The 18,048-nt window shown below is 39.0% G+C and overlaps 1 protein-coding gene across 1 annotated transcript in view; it reads right to left on the minus strand.

Annotated features, from left to right (window-relative positions):
- CFTR (CF transmembrane conductance regulator) overlaps positions 1-16,304 on the minus strand; it is a 163,127-nt gene extending 146,823 nt beyond the window's left edge. The window contains exons 1-2 of the mRNA XM_029924496.1: positions 16,171-16,304; positions 13,646-13,792 (exon numbers count right to left, since the gene is read on the minus strand). Of these exons, the coding sequence (XP_029780356.1) occupies positions 13,646-13,792; positions 16,171-16,223 (200 nt within the window). The 5' untranslated portion in view covers positions 16,224-16,304. The remainder of the gene's footprint in view (positions 1-13,645; positions 13,793-16,170) is intronic.
- Positions 16,305-18,048: the final 1,744 nt, after the last annotated feature.

The following is an 18,048-nucleotide window of genomic DNA, read 5'->3' on the forward strand; positions in this document are numbered from 1 at the left end:
GAAAGGGCACCACTGCTGAAAAACCTCTCCTACCAGGTCTGATACCAGGCCTTGGATATCAGGGACTTCAGCACCTGCGAGGTGCTGAAGCACCAAGCAAGGGTACAAAAATCCCTCCTCAGCTTGAAAGATAGAGAAGAAGCAAAGCTTGTGGTTTATAGCCTCTGCCCAGGTGCTTTTGAAAAGCAGCCTCAGAGCAGTATTCCATGGTCTTCATTTGATTTTTATTCTATCTGGGCAAGAAGCCACTAGTAAAGGCCACAAAATTTATCATCGCTGGACCAAGTGGCCAGAAAGATGAGATGATTAACTGTCCTATAAAATTGCTGCATCCTGTAGAATTTCACTTTTAGGAGCTCTTTACTGAGAAAGACCCGTCATACCATCGCTCTCTCATTTCTGGGTTTTATTTCCATTGGCAATAAGAAATATATTTGAAACCAAGAAAATAAGGAAGCGGGGAAATGGATTGGCCTTATGATTTTACGGTAGAAATGCCACTGGGTTACTGGCGGGCATTTGTAAAAGCTTACAGAGAGAAACTTGTATGACTGTCAGAACCTCACCACTATTACTGTTATTTTAGACAATCACATTCTGGAGAACAGAGCAGAGAAGTGGTTCCACGCCCAGTGGGGGCTGAGAAGGAAAGAAGGAAAACAAGTTGTCTCCTCTTTCTAAGGTACAAACAAAACATACCTCACATGAATAGTATATTAAAGATATCACCCACAGGATGATATATTGATTTAACTTTACCAGTATTTGTTTTATAATTATCCCACTTATCTGGTATTCCCTCCCTTTTTCTAAAACCCTGAATCTTTCATTGAAGCTCTTTGTTCACCTAGTTTGTTTGGACACCATGACTAGGACCCAAAGTAAACAGTCTCTAATGGGCTTCTCCATTCTTCAGCCATAAAAGTATCCAGATTCTTGCCAAGCCCTGGTTTTCATGCTTGAGTCAACTCAACATCTGGAATCAAGGTATTTGATTTTTCTCTGTTAAAGTGTGTCTCACAGTATGGAGATGACACGCCTCTCCTGAGGACAGCAACCCATTGAGGAGCTCTGGGCTGTGGAGTCAGGGATCTGTTTGGTACGGGCCGCCATAGGCAAAGCACAGCCAACTCTCATGACCTCCAACATCCAAGTCACTTAATGATCCCTCACAACGTGTACAAAAAATATCACTACTCATTAAGTCCTCTCTGACACATGCTTGCTACTTACTGCCTTGAAGCAACTGGTCCCAAAATAAAAAAAACAAAACAAAACAAAACAAAAAAAACAGTGTGATTCCACCTAACACGGTTTATTTAAAGAAATGCATATTTATTTTGCCTGACAGATGGAATGGTAAAATGGAGGTTGGAGGCACCCTTGGAAATGTTTGAAGATAAAGATTATTAAGAACTAATACTCCCTGGATCACATTGAAACATCAGGAAAACAAAGTTAATGCTTTTTTAAAGTCAGTCATGATAAAGTTGGTCTTTAGGATGCTACTTGAAACCAATTAACCAGACAACTGATCAGTCAAATCTTAGAATGCTTCTCATTTATCTTAACCTTCGCTTCACTCTAACTTGTTTATAGTGTCTGCTCTGTTACACTGTGATACTACTGTTACTCGTGATTACTTCTCAGAATGATTCAAAGAGCAGCATGGCATTGGTTTCAGACTTCCCAGCTTCAGATGATTTCACAGCTTCAAACTATATTTGGAATTTGGCTACTGATGGCATTTTAACCTGTTTTAATCTTCTGTTGCTATTATTTCACCCTTAGAAAGAAAATTGCAAATTATAGCATTGTGAGGTAAATTTAGTATTCTCTTCTCCCTTTTGGTGTCACGTTGTATGACTCAAGATTTAAGTTTCAGATCCTGTTCCTAAGATTGTAGAATAATGTTAATGCTATTTTTCATTTTTGTGGAGACTTGATGCTACTGGCAATAAAACTCCTGAGAGGGGAAGGGAGAAGGCAAGGTGGCTGAACCTTTCTCCTCTGTGAATCCCAGAAAAAGGGAGCATGCCAGCAGCAGGCAGGGCATGGAGATAGCCAGTGGTTCAAGGTTCACCAAGGAAATAAAACTGTACTATAAGAGCCTTACTTTAAATCCGCTTCACTTATTATTTATGTTTTTTTGTCATATAAGCAACATGTCAGTAAAGGTCCATAAATACCATAAGTAGCTTTTCCCCCCACCCCCAAGAGTAAAACACACAATAATAGAAGACTGAATTACTAGCTGATCCTAATAAGTAATTTAAGAGTTCAAAATGGTCACCTTTACAATCAGGTCATTAAAAACAGAAATCATAACACAAATTATGGTAGTTTAGTGAATATCATTTTTATAGGCATTTAATTATTGTGATCTTAAAATGTCATGATCTCTTGCTTCCATACACACTTCAGGAAAATGAACTTGAAAGGAAATACTGTGCCAGATTCTCCTCCTTTTGAACTCAGCAGGAGTTCCCACTGGATGAAACCATTAGTAATAAGGCAGCTCTTAATTTTTTAAAGAATTCTCTCAGTCTCATCATTCAGCAGGGCACTTTTTTTGGTTTTGTACCAATACCAACTAAGTGCCAGGTCACCCTGAAGAAAAATTAATAAATTCCTTGAAATAAATTCTGATTTCTATTCCCCAGAAGCCTGAAATGCACTGAAATCGTTTCATATGAATTATGCATTTGCAAACCTCTCCGCAGTCCAGGTTTACCTTCCCTTCTGTGTGCTCCGTTCTCGCTGTTTCTTCCACCTGAACCATAGCCACAACTTGTCTATTTACGTGTCTGCCAATCCCCCACACACCCAAAGATACTCGACTTAAGCTCCATGAGGGCAAGCACCTTACAGATCTTTTATTTTACTGATGTATCCCCCTGCTCCTATCGTAGAACATGGCCCATAACTGTCACTCAACTATTCTCAAAATTGTTAATGTTACCACGTGATGCTTTGTTTGCTAGTTTATTTTCCTTATAAGATTTACTTCTTGATCAATGTAAGTGTAATATAAATCTTTATATATCCATGGTCTTCTCCAGGGTTTAGAACTGGCTCCAAAAAATACAAAAAAACAAAATACAAAAAAAACCTGGAATAGATAAATGTGTTAACTAATTACGTAAACTTTGTAACGTTTTAGCCTATGTGAGGACACTAATCCTATTGCAAATACATGTTGCTCAGCCAACACTCCTGTTCAAATGTATAAAATTCCAAAAACAAAGTCAAAGCATTTTTCAAGTCTATGGCAAATATAATGCAAGTGTCAAGGTGTCTGTGCCCTCATATGACATAACTAAAATGTTAGAGTTTGTGCAGGGACCATTTTTTAACAACATTTCTAAGTCATAACTTATAGCCAATAATCCTAAAATTTCTAGCCAAGATTACTTAATTCACCTCAATAACTCCATATTTAACACTCTTCATTCTCAAAACATTCTTACAAATGACTGACTTTCATTTTCTGTATTCTTAATGGAGATGTACCAAAATTTTATAAATGGGAAGTCATTCTTTGTTCTACACAAGAGCAAGTCATCCTTTTTATTTTACCCTCTTTGATATTCCCATATCATGTCACTTGACAACTTCTGCAGGATCTCCATGTCATTTTACGTACATTATAAATGAGATACACATAGCTTTTTAAAAGGTTCATAAACTAGTGTAACTCCTTATATGTACTATATTTTACAGTTTCAAATTGCTTCTATAGTTCATTCTGTTTCTGAACACTGTTACTATTGGGAATTGAATAGTATTCTCCCCCCAAAAAAGGATGTTTGAATCATAATTCCCAGTACCTCAGAATATGACCTTATTTGGTGACAGGATCTCTACAGAGCTGATTATGTTAAAGTTAGTTCATTTAGAGTGGGCCCTAACCCAGTACAACTGGTGTCCTTATTTTAAAAAGGAGATTTGGACACAGAGACAGGCACCGTGAGAGAATGCCATGTGAAGATGGGGGCACAGATCGAAATGAGGCATCTCCAAGTCAAAGAGTATCAAAGAGTGCCAGTAAACCACCAGAAGCAGGGGGACGTGTGGCGCAGATTGTCCCTCACAGCCTCAGAAGAAATCGAACTTGCTGACAAATGGATCTTAGACTTCTAGAATTCAGAACTATAAGACAATAAATGTTCTGCTATTTACGCCACCCAGTTTTTGGTACTTTGTTACAGCAACCCTAGTAAATTAACACACTGGCACTCAGCAACAAAAATACTCCATGTTAGGACGATGCAAACAGAGGGACACTGAACAAAGGTGATACCTGAGGTATCAAGGTTAAAAGGTTATATGGTTAAAAGTTGGAGAAAAAAGCCAGTGGCAAAGCACAGGCTGCACATGTGAAACTTGACCGGTGCATTTGGGGGAAGGTGATCTCCATAATTCAGAGAATACCCTGGGTCTACTTCACAGAAAGGGAAGGTTAAATTTAGAGAAGAGAGGTATTTATCTAGAAATAGAGCCTAGGGTGAAGATGAAAAAATATTAGTTATAATAATCATGCTAATAATCATGCTAATGCCAGTCTTTACCATTTATTAATGACCTACTCTATGTCTGGTATTATGTGCTGTTATTTAATACATGGGAAGTACTTAATGTTATGTGTTAACTTAGAGTGTGTTTTTGGATGAGATTTATATTTAAATCATGAGCTCTGGGGAAGGCAGATGCCCTCCATTATACTAGTGGGTCTCGTCCAATCAGTTGAAGGCCCAAATAGAACAAAGGGCTGGCCTCCTGAAGCAAGAGAGAATTCTCCAGTGTACTGCCTTTAGAATAAAATGGGAACATCAGCTCTCCTGGGTCTCCACTGCCAGCCCACCCTGATGATTTTGCACTTGCCAGCCTTCATAATCACATGAGCCAATTCCTTATAATAAGTCATATATATGTGCATGTACATATATATCCTATTGGTCCGTTTCTCTGAGAACCCTAACACATAGTAAACATTCAGTGAATGTTAGTGTCATAATAATGCTGAGCTGTGTTAAATGAGGATAACTGAGTATACTGATAAGCATAATATCATCACTGGAAGTGAAGTAAATCACCAAGATCACACCGTTAATAAGTTACGAAGTAAGGATTCCAGCCAGGTTTGTCTGATTCCAAAGTTCATGCTTCTTCCACTATATATTGCCACCTAAGAGTTGACAATGAGGATTAGATACAAAGTAGAATGTGAGACGATTTTCTGAGAGTATAGAGTGGGTGAACTAAGGAACTCAGGAAAGAAAAGGTCAAGAACAACCACTATGGGGGAAAAACTAGCTGAGTGGTTTTCAGACTGGCCCCACCGCCCACCATTCTCCAGAGATACTTCAAGGAGGTCACCAACTTTTGATTTGACATGTCAAGGTTTTTAAGTGTTTTACTATTTTAAAAATAGGAACTAAAAACATCACACATTTTCATATTATACTGTATTACATGACAATTTTAGCATACTGAATTCATCCAAACATTTTCCTGGACAGCCAGGCTAATTGACTTAGCATCTACTGCATAGGAAAGGTTCCCCTGACATCTCTTCGCACACATAAAAATATTACAATCTCTCGTTGGTCATTTCCACACTGCAGAAGTGAGCATGTCACTACACACACACGTGGGGAAAGCTCAGTTGATAACTCACCATATCTCTGACATATCTGCTCACACAAGGTCTCATCCCAGAACAACAGAATTATGCAATTTCCAGGGAATGATAACAAGCCACGTAAGATATCATCATGGTTTTATAATACTTTATTATACTTATACAACTATATGGTGACATTGATTATAAAACTTACCACTAGGGTCCCTGGGTAGCTCAGTTGGTCAAGCATCCAATTTTTGGTTTTGGCTCAAGTCATGATCTAAGAGTTCATGGGTTCAAGCCCCACATCAGGCTCTGCACTGACAGCAGAGAGCCTGCTTAGGATTCTCTCTCTCTCTCTCTCTCTCTCTCTCTCTCCCCCTCCCTGCCCCCCCTCCTTCTCTCCCTCTCTCCCTGCCCCTTCTCTGTCCTTTTTCTCTCAAAATAAATAATGGTTTTTTTAAACGTAGTGTTTCTTTTTCAGAAAGGCTAGTACTAAATTGGATTTAGACCAATATAAATACACATCTTGACTTCACAGTAATTTTCTGGGTGACCTTGTATAAACTCTATAATTTTTCTAAACCACACATTTCTTACAAGTAGAATCTGCTTAGAATTGAAGAGTTCACTGAGGCAATACAGGCAATCCCTGGTATACGAAAAGGGCTCAGTAAATGTTAGAAGGTACTGGGAGACAAAGTTACTGATTTTAGGAATTATACAGGAGGAAATTCTGAATTCTGTGGCACACTAAACTATGTGTTTCTATTGTTAATTTTCTGAAAAATATGGTAAAATTTATAAATTCTCTTCCTTGGACACTAAAGTTGAAAAAGAGGAATGTTGGGAGAGAGAAAGTTCATGGCGCTGGGAGAAGATGGAAATCACCTCCAAATCCCCCATTGTATGATTATGTGGGAGAATCTGTCATTGTCCTCAACTCTGTAGTTGTTTGGGTTTTTATTTGTTTGTTTTTGCTTTTGCTGAGGTGGAGAAGCAGTAGTTGGGCCATTTAAACTCATTTTCCTAAGACTGATCCTAATGGCTCATATTTTAGTAGGCAAAAATATTGAAAAATATGAGGTTGCCCTCTCCCAGAGATTTTTGACTTAGTAGGGATGGAGTTGGATCTAGGAATCTGCATATTTGATATGTTATATGTGAGATATATATATACATATATGTGTGTGTGTATCACAGTTTAACCAATTAAATTAATAATTTAACAATTAATATATCAACCTTTTCTGAAGCAGGTAGTTGGCAGAGCACAGTTTGAGAGGTACCTCGCTAGAGCTATAGAAATACTGCTAATGATGAAGAAGCTCCTCGTTTTCAGAGCATATGTATTTACCTGAACAATTTCTTTATCCTGTTCCTTGTTAGAATTCCCTTTCAACAGAATAACTAAACTTTGATCAAATTCCAGAAACAGATTTTGTGGCTCATTATGTTTTCATATAATTTATACATATCTACTAATCCTAAAATTTGACTCTATTCTGCAGTAATAGTGGCTGGAGTGATAGAGTGTGACTTGGGAAAGACAGGAGTTGTATTGCTACCCTTAGTAACAGAAAAAAAAAAAAACTGAATCAGCAAAGCCCTTATAGGAGTTCAAAAAATTACCAAGTTAACACCTCAATGGATCCAAAGACTCTGCTCCAGGATTAAATCCAATATACATTTCTAAATGTAATCATCTTATGTTTATATCTCATATGAAATATTTTCAAAAAACTTTTTAAAACACATCAATTTTTGTCAAGAAATTACATTGTTGACTTTATCTTGTGAGATGATCTTTACTCAGTCAATATTATAAATCAATAAAAAGCTTAGGTCCCCTTCCATTGCATAATGGCCTTTGTGCTCCGAAGTGAAAAAAAAATCAGTAAAAATATTAATATGAAAAATCTAATACAAGAGGAATAGTTAGAATGTATAATGAGTTTTGATATGTGTTCTAAGTTTTCAAAGTACTATATTCCTGGAACATACCAGACACTCAATATTTATGTAAAATAAATGCATGCATGCATACACGAATTAATGACTGAAAATCATATATGTATTTTAAAGTTATCACTTCTACATTAATGAGTTCATTTTGTAGTGATTGTCTTTCTAGTTAATAAAATTCCATTACATAAGTTATTCTAATGCTATTGGAATGGCCACCTCTGAGCTTTAATTTCATCAGTTTTATAAACTCTTTAATATGTGAATAAAATTTTGGGTCTCACTGTAGGTGTGTGTATATGTAATATACATATACTTCAGAACACATGGATTTGGTAAAACTAATATTTTTATTCAAAATTAGACATCTTATCTTCAGAAAATCAAAGTTTAAGTTCCATATCCACAAGCTTTTTATATTTCCATCAAAAATTACATTTTAGCAGTATATCCTTAAACTGAATTAATCAGGTTTTAGTCAGCTCTACAAGTATATTTTAAAGGCATATTATGACATGGAGTCAGACAGGTGCTTGTTATCAAAAAAATGGGTAAGAGCCTCTGCCTTGAAGGATACATCAAAAGATACATATGTAAACAGAAGAAATATGGTCAATAGGTTCTTGTAAGACAAAACAATTCTGAGAAATTAACTAATAGTTGTTTAGCTAACAACTTTTCCTCTTCTGGAAAGTCCATTTTGCAAGTTTGCTTCACTTATTTTTAAAATTACTAAAATTATTACTGAATAACAATGTTAATTATATACGACCCTTGAAAATATTTTCTAGATCTTTGAGTAATTTTAAAACTGCATATTTTGAGGCTTATTGCAATCATATTTTTTAAAAAGAATATTTTGTGATGTGAAAAACTATGTGAAATTCAAATTTCAGTGCCCATAAATAACACAGCCATACCCATTTGTTTGCATATGCTCTCTGGCTACTTTCCCACACAATGGCAGAAACCACATGGCCCACACCATTGAAACATTTACTATCTGGCCTTTTACAGAAAATGTTTGCCAAACCCTGATCTAATGTATAGCAATGAACTTTGGTTGAGAAAGTAAAGCTTTGTTATTGCAGCTTTATTTTCCAGAGTTCCCAGGGATGCTTAAGATAAACAAAATGTGCAACAGGAGCTTTCTGAATAGTTGCTCCAGGATGCTGCTTCTAGAAGTAGGACTGCTAATCCCCACTAACAGGGGCTTCATTTACTTGTTCCCACAACCAACATGGGCTCTGAAGTCTGGCCTTGAACTTCCTCTAAACACAGCTGTCAGACCTCCAGGATTCTGCTCTTTCAGCTTAATTTTCACATGTTGATCTGACTGGTACCAGATGAAATTTGTGGGGCCCTCTTTTAAGTTAAAAACTTCAAGTTAAGGACATCACTAGGCATTTGGGGTGTGGGTGTGAAGTTAGGCGGAAGCGCAGTAGGTAGTGTTAAGAAAGAGAACACTGTGTGTTTTAACAGGCTCAAAGTTTTAACTAAAACAATGATACCTAATCTTTTCCAGAGTAATGAGAATCTTTTATTAACACACACACACACACACACACACACACACACACACACACAAGTATTTCATGGTAGTAGGTGTGCTCTTATTTACTCCATCACTGCAGATAATATCTGAAGCCCCAGCAGATTTTCATACCTCCTTCTTGAATGTCTATGATCACAGAAATCAGATGTGTAAAAACCACTGCAAAAGGAGTGAAGTGTGACAGGGGTGGAGGGGGGCACTTCAGACGTCATTAGTGGGTTTGGAGGGGGGGAGGTAGTAGGAGAGTTTTAAGTAGATTTTCTTTTTTTTAATGTTTGTTTATTTTGAGAGAGAGAGTGCTCATGCGCGCGCGCGCGCACACACACACACACACACACACACACACACACGCCTCAGCAGGGGAGGGGCAGAGAGAGAATCTCAAGTATGTGCTATTAGCGCAGAGCCTGATCCTGGGCTGGATCCTATAACCCTGAGATCATGACCTGAGCCAAAATCGAGTGCGATGCTCAACCAAGTGACCCACTTAGTACCCCTGGAATTTCTAAGTAAATCTTAATTTCTGCATTCCCATAACCCAGCTACTCACTCTTGACACACTCTCAAGGTGACTCCATAGCACAATAAAGCCAAACAAGTAGCCACTTCCAACCTTCCCTGGATACGACCTTGGACTCTACTGAGCAGCATGAGGGCAGTGTTTATCATTCTGTCACCTCAGACATCTTCATCTCACTTACCTCAAGCTGGAAAACACTTTAATATATCTTCAAATGACTATATTACCTGGTCTTGAGCTGTATGCATCATTTCCTTTTTTAAAGAGAAACTTAGAGTCCACTCACCCTCTGAGCCCAACCCAAGCCTTCTCCAGATCAATCTCACCCAGTAAGCTTTACCATGACCCACCAAATGTCTTTCAAATCCATCTTTCTATCCATACAGCTCATCATTTCCTTGGCAAAACTGCAACAACTTTTTACTAGTCATGTCACGCCTCTGCTTGAAATCCATGGCTTTTTACTTCCAATATGATCAAAGCCAAACAAAGCTCACCAAGCTCCTTAGAACCAGGCCCTTGCTAGAGTTTCAAGACCCATCTCCCACAAACCTGTCACACATCTTATGCTCCAGTCACAGGGAACGGTTTTGCATTCGTTGAAGGTCACGCTCAGTCTTGCTGCCAGTCCTCTACAAAGTCTGCTGCTTCTGTGTTTACATTTTTCCTAACCCATCGCCACCCTCCCTGGATAATCATGCATAGATGTCAACTCAAGAGTCACTTCTCTAGTGACTTCCTTAACCAGCTTCAATGGAGTTAGATGTCCCATAGATGTTTCTATAAGCCCTTGATACTCTGGATTTCAGACAATTCATTCCACAAAGGCAGCATCAATTTATTTCTTGTCCATCTCAACTTTATTAAGAATACAGGAGGTGCTGAAACAATGATTTAGGGCATTCTCCAAGCTGTCCCGAATCATGACCTTCAAGAGAAGTACTGATTCGGCTCCTTAAAGCAAACTATGGGAGATTTCTCTAATTATAACAAAGTAAAGCCCAATTTCAGGATTGAGAATCTTAATAAAGACTTAGCAGAAGCCTTTAAATCATTTCTTTATCTCCCAAGCAAAGAACTAGCAAGTAGGTTTCTCACAGAAAGGCTAAGGCCTGGCCATAAACGGACACAAGAAAATTTTGACAGAATAATTGTTCTGAGTGTTGAAACTCTGTCCACAGCCCTGTTTTCAGTGACCCCTATTTATGAGAATGATTGTGCATTACAAGACTGTTGAAAGTCATCAATCTACAATATCTGTAACTCTCTAAGGTTGATCACCATGGAATATTTATCATTATAAAGAACTATTTATTGGGGTGCCTGAGTGGCTCAGTCAGTTGGGCATCCAACTTTGGCTCAAGTCATGATCTCACAGTTTGCGAGTTCGAGCCTGGCATTGGGCTCTGTGCTGACAGATCAGAGCCTGGAGCCTGTTTCGGATTTTATGTCTCCCTTTTTCTCTGGGCCCCTTCCCGGCTCATGCTCTGTCTCTCTCAAAAATGAATAAACGTTAAAAAAAATTTTTTAAAGAATTATTAAACCATTACATGCAAGAATCTTAAAATGGTCTGAATGCTATATTAAACGAGTCATGGAAGGCCCTGACATCCAGGGCTTTCCAATTTGAAAGAATCATTGATGTTAAAAGACAGTAATAAGCTAATGGAGCTGCAAAGAGAATAGCAAACTTGACAAGCCTTGCCACTGGGGAACAGCTGTGAAACCCAAGTCTTTCAGAGCTCTAGAAGAAATACATTCATTCTCCACACCAAGCAATCTAACTGAATTTTTACAGGTTTCCTGCTAAAAAGAAGCCTGAGCTCCTTTCTCCCAGGAAGTTCAATAACACTAAAGCCACTTTGTAATGCTAATTTCCCTCTTAAACAACTACCAGGTAAATTCTTCAGAGCTGATGCGAAACACCTGAAATAGTCATGTTTTGCTCTGTGATAAGGCACTTCATACATCTGGTAAATTAAACAGTCAGCCAGTGTCCATGATCAGACTCCATCATTATCTGTTTTCCCCTCTTGACCTCATTGCATCTCAGGGATTTTGTTCCAGGGAAGTGCTCTACACAGATACGTCAGGAATCAGTGGAATCAAAATGGCCAAAATTGCTGCTGAGTCAGAGGTGTTTTTAAAAATGTGACAAACAACATATAGCTGCATGCTAAACGGCTAACACCCTTCCCTGATGGTTTTGCAATCCTATACTTACAGCGTAGCTGTATCACACTGAAATTACAGGTTCCTGTGAGACAACACTAGCAGTAATAATACACGTGAGAATGGGGCTCATTTACCGGTCTTTGAAACAAGTTTGAACATTTATGCCTTGAATATTATCTTACTAAGTCCTACTTCCTCCCACAAAACATAAATGTAAAATTGGAAAACCTGATTTCCCTAGTGCATCAGTTGGCTCTAAGGGATATATTGTCACATCAAACATAAAATATTGATAAAGAAGTTAAGAAAAACAGATTCCACTTCTAACAAAGAATTGAACATTAAAGCAATACTGTCTGCTATGTGTTATGTATATAAGAATACTTCTAGAGGGCCAATAATTTGAACTAGCATACAAACACTATTGAAATACACTTCAAAACCAAGGAGGAATTTTTTAACTAGCAAATTAACTTACTAAAAGAAACTGAATTACATATATATGTTTTATATGTTAAAATACATATAATTACAATTTCAGTCATATCACGAAAAAGAGATACTTTGAGAATTCTGAAAGTTAAACCAATCAAAACTGACACATATCTCAGGTTGGAAAATCTAAACCGCATCATAAAATATGATCAGAAAAGGTGTTTGGATACGAAGGACGATTAAGGGCTGGTGCAGGGAGTCAACATTTGTCAGTATTCAGGCAACATCGTCCAAGAGAAAGCGGCCTCTGTCCCAACAGTGGTCCCCTTCAGTTCCTACAAGAGTCAAAGCCAAAAAAGTACATGGAAACCCTGAGCTGTCCTCCCTGGAAGACACCTGGGCTTATGTCATTCAGGCCCACGTGGCAGATGTACATCTCAATACAAATTATGCATCTCACATTGGCCTTTTGTTTCATGCGTCCATTTCTTTTGGTTCAGATAATTAATCTAAGCTTTGTCTGAGAGACAAACCTGAGATAACACATGCATTTTGAGGCAGAAAGGAGTAGACCCTTGTTTGAGTGGCCAACTGGTCTCTCTCGGCAACAGTTCTCTGAATATCTACCAACAAACTGCAAAAATATTTATGACTGACATAATTTTAGATTCCCTTCTGCCTTACAAATAAGTAACGAAATGTAAATATAAAATCACTGTAATGGATTTTTTTACAATTTATGTAATCATACAAGTATGGCCCTCTTCAAAACTGTCATCTTTATGGTTCTCTCATTGTAAACTTGTAATTATGCTTCTGTGGCTCAAAGCACTTATGTTTCTCTTCATCAGGAAATGTCTTTAAGACTTGCAATATATATTTCTGAATGATACGTAAGTGAAAGTAGCACTTGGCTATTAAAAAAGCAAACTATAATGAAGAATCTTTATACTTTCAGAGTGGACTTGATTTTGAGATATAGTCAAAAGTCATTTAGAAGCAAGTTCAAGTGAACAGTGTGTGTAACAGGACTATTAACCTAATGCAAGCTACGACTAGAAATAACGGCTGAAAAGTAATGAAGCTACTATAAAGCCACGAGAAAAAAAACTTGTATTTCTGTTTTTAACAGTAATTTCATAAAAAGAATCCAAAAGTACTTTGATCAATGGCAGAATGTTTAGAATTCAATAGTTTGGTTTTCACTGGTAGCTATTTTGATTCACCACACCCATTCTAAAACGTAAATTCTAGTTTGTTTAAAAACCTCTTATTACCTTGCGTTTAATAGTTACAAAAGTATCTTAAATGATATTCTCCTGAGACTTATGTAACTCCTGGCCTTCAATCTTACAATTACTATACTTACTCTTTGGTCTTATTTGAGACTTCTCTGTGGAGTTCATCAGGAGCCCCATTTGATTCTGTAGGAATCTGTGGCGCTGTCCACTTGGATTCTGTGGGACTCTGACAATTCCTCAAGCATAGACCTAGACTCCTCGTATGGATGCCATGACTAAAATTCAAGGTATTTAAGACATCAGATGTCTTTTATATTTTGTACTTGTTGTGAAGCCCATGCAAAATTAAGAAAGTACTTAAAATTATCCCAAACTGTATTAGTTTTTCCAATAATAAAGCCTAAACAATTAAAGAGAGATTTAATATAATCTATAACCCAGACCATAGCAACTTTACTCTTTGATGACTCTGAAAATGAAAGGATCATATTCAGAAAGTTACATCCTAAAACATTTAACAACATTATGATATAAAAATATGACTTTTTTCATATATATCTAGTAAAGGCATGCTAGATGAGATTTTACCTAAATTTTCATTCAGGCCCATTCTTACAAACTGTCACAAAGTTATATTCAACATTGAGGCTCTTATGTAAACAAAGTATTTGGTATTGTAATGAATGTAAAAATATGATGATGATAATAATAATAGCTAACATGTACTGGGCTAACATCTTTACATGCATTTCTGGACTGATTAACCCCTTTAACATAGGCCCTATGTAGTCTCCAAGTTTTAAAGGTCAAGTCACAGAGATGTTAAATTACTCGCCTCAGGTCACAAAGCTGAATCCAAACAATCTGAATCTAAAACCTAACACCGAGACCACTAAGCACTCTTATCTAATCCAATGCAGAAAACAAATTTCTTAAGCTTTAAGAATTAAAACTGAGAAGAAAGTTTATAATCACTGCAATTGTAGGTGATTGTCAGTTCCCATAAATAGTAGGAACTTAACTTTTTAAAATCCACCTCTTCTTAGAACAATTTATTATGAAATAGTTTGGAGAACAGGAATGAGTAGGCTCTTAACAAACTTAGTAGCCATTATAAAACATTTTTTAAACAAATCTGTAGAGCTTTTGTTTGAAACTATACTAAAATTTATAAGATGATCGGTTTAAAAAAATACTTTGATAGATCAAGTGAACTAATTTAAACTCACAATGTGCTAATTAAAAGGTCCTTAGTCCCTAGAAACATCCAAAGGATATTCATTTTTCTGGAAACTGCATTTTTAGACTGATTGGCACTTTTGTTCTTCAATATGCTCTGAAAAGTCTACAGTTTATGCCAAGTAGCATTCTGATTTGTAAGTAGTAGGAAAATAAATCCTACATTTTATAGATGGAGTAACAAAAGATGCTGAAAACATAAATACAGAAGGTAATTCTGAAGAGTAAAGTGATTCGCTCCTACCCCCAGGTAGGAGCTTTACTTCAAGGGCCAATGGCCTTTCCTTACCACGTGAGCTCCACACACTTGCTGTATGTGCAGAGAATAAAACACAGAAAGATATGAAAGTCTCTTCCCCACCCCTCCACACACATATGGGCATATTTATTTTTGGCTTTTTCTGATACCTAAGGATGCTGAATCATTGGATAAGTATGAATCAAGTAATATTCCCCGAGAGCTGAACCTACTCATTCATTCACACAGTGCAACAGGAACAAAGTAGACACAGTATCCAAAGAACACTTCAAATTTAAAATGCTGCGTCTAATTACACTTGGCCTAAGACTCTGAACTTAGACTTTTTTCTTAAAAACATCACTAGATGAAGTTTGCAAGCTTTTACGACTCATCACTTGCCAAATAGGCTAAGAGTATAATTTATTACATGTCAGTCGTGCATAACTTCAGTATCTACTCCTATGGCTTCATATTTTCATGATGCTTCTAACACCCTCCCCCCCTTTAAGAATGCGTAACTTGTAGAATGGACTTTTTTAAGATATATACTTCAAAGAATTTGCTTTCATCCTTTAAATGAATCATGGAATTGGGACAAATATCTGGCAGACTTAGTATCATAACAATAAAAACCTATTTAAGCTCTATTTATTACCCATTTGACCCTTGTCCCCTAAAACAGTTCAAATTTCAGTCAAGAAATGTTTTCTGAGCGCCTACTATATGCAAACATGGCACTTGCAATACCTATGCTAAAAGACCTCTAAGTTTCCAAGGCAGGGAGTGGAGGAAACAAGGGACCAAACTTAAGTTATCCACAAGTTTTTAACTCATTCATTTCTTAGGGCAAAAAAAAAAAAAAAACCCTAAAAAAACAATTGCACCGTAGCACACTGGGGTCTCGAGAGTAGACTTTCACGTGCAAGTAGTTCAGACCTCAAAGTTAAGCTAAAGCTCTTTATCCAAACAATCAGCTTCAGTATATTCTTTAATCTCCTCAATTTTCTATTTTATTCACAAAATCCACGTTCTCTTCCAAAACAATGAATGATAGCGCATCTTTAAAAACAAAACAAAAAACCCCATCCCTCTTTCCCCAAAACCCAACCCATACACACGCCTCTTCTTTCGTGGGCACGTGTCCTTCCAAACCTCTGCAGGAAACCCCCTCACCTGAAAAAAAGTTTGGAGAGGGCGCTGGCCTTTTCCAGGGGCGACCTCTGCATGGTCTCTGCGAGCGTCGGGGTCCCTGCCGGGGCAGGCTGGGCTCCAGCTCCCAATGTCAAGCGCCCTACTCTTCTGGCGCAGGCTGCTCGCCCCTTTTTCTCGGACCTACTGTGATGTCATTTGCTTCCAACTCCCGCCACCCACCGTTACCCCACACACCTCCCCTTTCCTGTGTCCTTCCCCCGCCTCCCCTGCACACAGGTTAAAAGCCTGGCGCTGCCTGGTCCAGCCCCCTATTGCCACAGCCGCTTTCCCCACCCTCCGTGCGCCCTGGGCGCTCCTTCTTCTCGCCTCCTTCCGTCCCCGGCTGCCCCGCGCCTCCCGCGTGGCCCATTCTCCCAGCCCGGCTCCCTCGCGAGCGCTCCTTCCAGCCCCGCGTCCGTACCGTCCAGCCCCAGCCCGGCCCGCAGGCGGGGACCTGTGGCGCCCCTCCAGGTCCGGCGTCTGACGCCCGGCGGGAGCAGAACCCGCCCCGGGGCAGCCTCGTGCACCCTCCTCCGCGCCAGGTTCCGCGGGTCGCGGGGCGCGCGGCCGACGACTTCCGAGCCTTCTTCCGAGCGCCCAGCCGGGCTCGGCTGGCGTTGGCGAGGTGCACTCGGAAGGGCAACGGAATGTGTCCGTCCTGTATCAAAACGCAGCCTCGGGGACCCGGCAAGTCCGGCGGCGGCGACTGCGGCGTCCATCTCCGCGCTTCCTTTGAGCGCCCGAGGGAAGAACCACGCTGTTAGTTTCGGGTTTAGGAGAGCTGTGAGTGCGGCTCAGGAGACCGCGCTCCCGGGGGCGAAATCCTGAGGGAGGTGAGCCAGCGCCCAGTCAATTTACGCGCTCACGGTTGCTTCACTGTGCGGTCGGGCTTGCGTTCCGAAGGAAGGCTTTTGTGAGTGTTAGCGACTCCAGTGACAAGTCGAGCGTGTGTACACTAACCCGCCCTCCTACAGATTTCCTAGTCTCGGTCAGCAAAACACCTGGACTAGTACGCCGAAAGGAGCCCAGTCTTTGAAGGGAAGTAGGGTGTTAACCCGACCTGACTCTCAGAAGCGCCATCTTCGGCTCTCCGAGGGCACCGAAGCTCTCCCAGGTGTGGGCGCCTTAGCTTCCCCGACGTTTTCGGGTGTGGACGGCGCGCCTGCCTGATGGGTTTTAACGAGCCAAGACTTTCTAATTCCTGAATCCTATGGTGTAAAAGCGTGGGCACTTTGAATGTGAATTGAAATATTCAAATGAAAGTAAAAATTTTGGTCTGACAACTGCCTCTACAGCTAAGGAAAAGGTGTTTACTTGTTAATTACCTTGTGGTTGATTTGTGGTCACCCAAATAGAGTACAAATAAAACTTGCATTTCACAGTAACAGGAAGGAACAGGCATTTAAATTAATGGATGCATTCCACAGGTTTTTGCACCTCCAACTTTGTATTTCAATGTCACCTTTTTTTCTATCTTTAAAGTGGGTTGGACAAACACTTAAATTTTATTATTCTGTATTTTAATAGGAGAGAAAATAGGAATAAAGAGATAAAACAGAATGCATGAAGTTAGAGACCAAGAAAGAACTTCGGCATTTCTAACTCGTGATCCTTGCTTCAAATCCTGTACAAGTGTTTTCCTCTCTCCAGTATGACATACATATTGAGGCTCTGTACTCATTATTGACTTTTCCCAGGTATGTGATTGAACTCACGTGATCCACTTTCCTACCCCCCCCTCTATTGTTTGCCTTATAACTGCTAGTGTGACCCATCAAATGTAATACACACATTTTGAAATGTATTAGTAATACATTCTTCTTTGTCACTAAAGAGCAAGTGATAATAAAGGGATTAACA

This window comes from Suricata suricatta, chromosome 2 (assembly GCF_006229205.1).
Source record: "Suricata suricatta isolate VVHF042 chromosome 2, meerkat_22Aug2017_6uvM2_HiC, whole genome shotgun sequence".
Lineage (NCBI taxonomy): Eukaryota > Metazoa > Chordata > Mammalia > Carnivora > Herpestidae > Suricata > Suricata suricatta.